At 32.3% G+C, this 4,184-nt stretch overlaps 1 protein-coding gene across 1 annotated transcript in view; it reads left to right on the forward strand.

Annotated features, from left to right (window-relative positions):
* Positions 1-3,933, forward strand: part of Il2 (interleukin 2) — a 5,148-nt gene extending 1,215 nt beyond the window's left edge. The window contains exons 3-4 of the mRNA XM_005386770.1: positions 1,931-2,077; positions 3,628-3,933. Coding sequence (XP_005386827.1) covers positions 1,931-2,077; positions 3,628-3,735 — 255 coding nt within the window. The 3' untranslated portion in view covers positions 3,736-3,933. The remainder of the gene's footprint in view (positions 1-1,930; positions 2,078-3,627) is intronic.
* Positions 3,934-4,184: the final 251 nt, after the last annotated feature.

Genomic DNA, 4,184 nt, shown 5'->3' on the forward strand with positions numbered 1-4,184 from the left:
GAGAGAGAGAGAGAGAGAGAGAGAGAGAGAGAGAGGGAGAGTTTGCATAGAACAATAACTAAAAGTACAGACTCTGGGGCCAGATTATCTGAAGTGAAATCTCAGCTCTGCTGTGTCCTTGCTTTCATGACTTTGGGCAACTTGTTTATTTTCCTTGCAAGTCAGTTTCTTATCTACCTTTAAGAATAGTAATGCATGTACTTAATAGAGTTTTGTGAAAATTCAGAACAATGACTGGCAAGTAGTAAACATTATATAAGCACTAGCTATTATTACTAGTAGTGAAGACAAAATTATTGCTGGGAAGAACAATGTAAAATTATTTCTTTATAAAGTAAAGAAATAATTTTTGAACCAATAAAACTAGGAACATAAAATACTATATGATGGGGCTGGGCATTTAGCTCAGCAGCACAGTGCCTGCCTCGCAAGCACAAGGTCGTGAGTTCGATTCCTGGTACTGGAAAAAAACAAACAAACAAAAAATACTATATTACATTTTCCCCCAAAATTAAAAGCTTCATGTGGCTGTTTGGGGATTCAGAGAGTTATGTAACAGAACACCTATGCTCCTACAACTACATCAGGATGCAAAACTTGCTAATAGTTGTGCTAGTAAACAGAGAATGGGTACAACTTTGGTGCTAAAAGAGTTTGTGCTAGGGTAAATCCAAACACAGAAATAAATGGGTTTTAAGTGGACAAAGCTGTGATCTTGTTGATCCATTCCTATTCTAACAAGGGAATTCTGCTTCAAACTACTCTATTGAAAGAGGAAAAAGAAATAGCTTGCTCCTCAGTCTAATTAGAATCAGTAACTTTTAACTCCAACAATAAAAAAACCATTAGACACATTTCTGAAGGAAATCACTCCAAACTTTTGTGCCAAAAAAGCTAAGCCCTGAATTGGTAGGACTTTTAGTAGCAAGTTGAAAGAGCAGTAGATGGACATAGGAGATGGATGTTGTCTGGTTGTAGCTTTTTGCTAAAGATTGTTAGAAAGATGACATGCGAGGAGGTACATAATTTAAAGGGTGGTGGAATTCTTTGAAATCTAACTTTCTAAATGACAACTGAAACTATCTGAAACCCAAAGCCATGTGATAAACTCCATTCATTTGTTCACTTAGTTACCATTCCACACATACAAATGATTTTAAAAATTTAACCATTTAATTCAGAGGATGCTGTGTTAATGCTATAAGGAAAAAGTTAAAATGTAATCTTAGCTCCAGGTATTCATGCACCTGTGGGGAAGACACAGATTCTGAGATTTAGGTTTCTTACTTGTGAAATGAGATAATATTATTGTACTATTTATCTCAAATGTGGTTGTGAACTTAAAGAGGCTTATTTAGGAGAAAACACTGTGGAATTTTTATGGAAATTATAATGTATGATTTAAGTATGAAGTACTAGCTATATTCTATGTCTATCTATCTGAGACTTGTCCAAAAATTCTGACCAAGTATTATGACTTTTAATTTGGTTGGGACAAATAATTTTTTTAAATGATGTAGCAAGTGCAGAAAAGTAAAAGTTATTAAATATTAGAATGATAGAATATAAGTCCTACACTTAAACATTGTATGGCTCTGGTCTAATGATGTCTGTGCAGACTGGAAAATTAGCCTTCATCTGGGATTGTCATTTCGATACAAAGACATTGACTTTTTACAAAGCCTAACTAAACTGATGCAAGTGACTCGTTAGTTCTTAACTAACAGTTAATCCTAAATTTCTGACACCTTGTTTTTCCAGTTTTATAATGTAAACTGTGTTGGTCCAATTTTACAGCAATATTAGGAACAAAAATAATGGTAAAAACTATATACTCCTACTTTTAATAAAATAAATTGCAGATTAACTTCTGATTCTGATGTTTAGTACAGGGTAAGTGAGCTGATCATTATTTTTATTATTATATTAGGTCTCAGAATTGAAACACCTTCAGTGCCTGGAAGAAGAACTCAAACCCCTGGAGGAAGTGCTAAATTTAGCTGAACCCAAAAGCTTACCCTGGGTAGATACAAAAGTTTTCATCAGTAATATCAATATAACAGTTCTGAATCTACAGGTAAAACATTACTTTTATTTGATGCCCTGGAGGTGGGAGGAAAGTAAGTGGGGGGGGGGAGTACTGCATTTTAAAGTGGTATAACATTTTTGGTATCAGTGGAAGTATTCATGCAGTTAATTAGCCAACATTCAAAAATCCAGCATGGGGGCTGGGGATTTAGCTCAGCGGCAAAAGCGCCTGCCTGGCAAGCGCAAGGTCGTGAGTTCGGTTCCCGGTACCGGAGAAAAACCAAAAAAAAAAAAAAAAAAAAAAAAAAAAAAAAAATCCAGCATGAGTCTGAAGCATTTGCAATGTTAGATGACACAATTTATAGCTTTCTCTTTTCAAGAGTACAAATTGCCAAGTACAAAATTCATGAGTTAACACGCATACAAATAAGCAGTATAATTTTAATTACAATAGTAGAAGCAAGTTTCTAAAAGTATGTAACTCTAGTTGTTTTCAAATATGAGGCAGTTTATTAGTGGACTGTTTCAATGTAAATTCTTTAAATAATACATTGAAAGCAGTGTCATCTAGACATTGGCAGACTAGGTTCCTTATCTATGTCAAACCGTTTGCTCTAAAAATTACTCAGTAACATCAGAAAACTTACTCTAATAATATAAACTTAAAATAAAATTAGGTAAAAATAAGAAAACGTGTTTCAAATCCCAATACCTTTTAAAATTTAAATACCACAAAGAGATTACAATGTCCAAATATGTATATGGGTATATCATACTGCAACAGTTTTATTTAATGGAAATCCTTTTAAAAGGAATAATTTACATCATATGACTTGCAAGGAATTATTTAAAATTTGAGAAAGCCATCCCATATATCTCAGTCTATATCAAAATATTTCCTTTCCAGCTTGTTAGCTAGAGGCAGAGTTGACATAGCCCCCTTTAGCAGAAGAGGTTAATTTCTATAGGATTAATCCACAGCACAAAATTTCTAATGCTTAGTCTTTTAAAGTTGGGAACCCCACCTGCATTGATACTAGGGTGGAGTGGAGTGAAATGTCTGTTTATGACGAAGTCCTTCACATAAATTTCCCCCAAACAGAACTTTATTCTAATTTACTCCAGTGAAACACAAAGAGGGTCACAGAAATTGAATAGTAGCAGTTTCTTAATCAGGGTTTGAAAAAGAACAATAGTACATATTACTTCATATATATAACCTATATCAGTACAGATATAGATGTGGATACATGTCCAGAAAGAGGGGAAACAACTTCTTTGCATACAATATTTAATAAAATATTTGTCTAGAACTACTTTCACTCAGTTGCTTATTTGTAGCCAATTCACAAAAAAATCTTGTATTCATTGACAAGGGAATTAACAAATGAGAAAATCCTACCTTGTATGTTACTATCAGTTGGTATCATAATAAATATAATTTTGGCAGAGCAGTTTGATAATTTCAAGAAAATGTGAATGATTAATATATTTAACACACTTAAAAATAGAAATCAGAATCCTGTAAGACTTGGGTTAAGAATAAATGTATGTAGAAAATTACTACAAACTTTAAAAATATGAAATTTTCTTTTATAGGGATCTGAACCAGCATTCATATGTGAATCAGATGACGGAGTAGACATTATAGAATTTTTGAAGAGATGGATTACTTTTTGTCAGAAAATTATCTCAAGACTGACTTGATTATCATGTGCCTCCCATTTAAAACATATAAGGCTTTCTATTTATTTAAATATTTAAATTTTATATTTATTTTTGAATGTATGGTTTGGTACCTTTTGTGACTAGTATTCTTAGTCTTCAGATCATAAATATGGATCTTTTAAGATTCTTTTTGTAAGCCCTAAGGGCTTTACAATGGTTTCATTTAAACTATTTATTGGAAAGTATTTATTATTATATTGAATTTTAAATATATGTCTGTAGATTAGTTAAGAACAATATTTAATAAAATTCTTAATTGTAAACAAGACTGGATATTTGTTATTTTGGGTACAGCACAGAAATAAGCCACAGAATATTTCTGAATTATTTACATACCTATATGATGCTAAAGTGCTTACAATAATCACTTTTCTCCTAGACAAAATGTAGACTAGAGAAAGTAAACTTTTCAGAGCTGATTAGAAACT

The sequence above is a fragment of the Chinchilla lanigera genome, unplaced genomic scaffold (assembly GCF_000276665.1).
Source record: "Chinchilla lanigera isolate Chin_1 unplaced genomic scaffold, ChiLan1.0 scaffold00027, whole genome shotgun sequence".
NCBI lineage: Eukaryota > Metazoa > Chordata > Mammalia > Rodentia > Chinchillidae > Chinchilla > Chinchilla lanigera.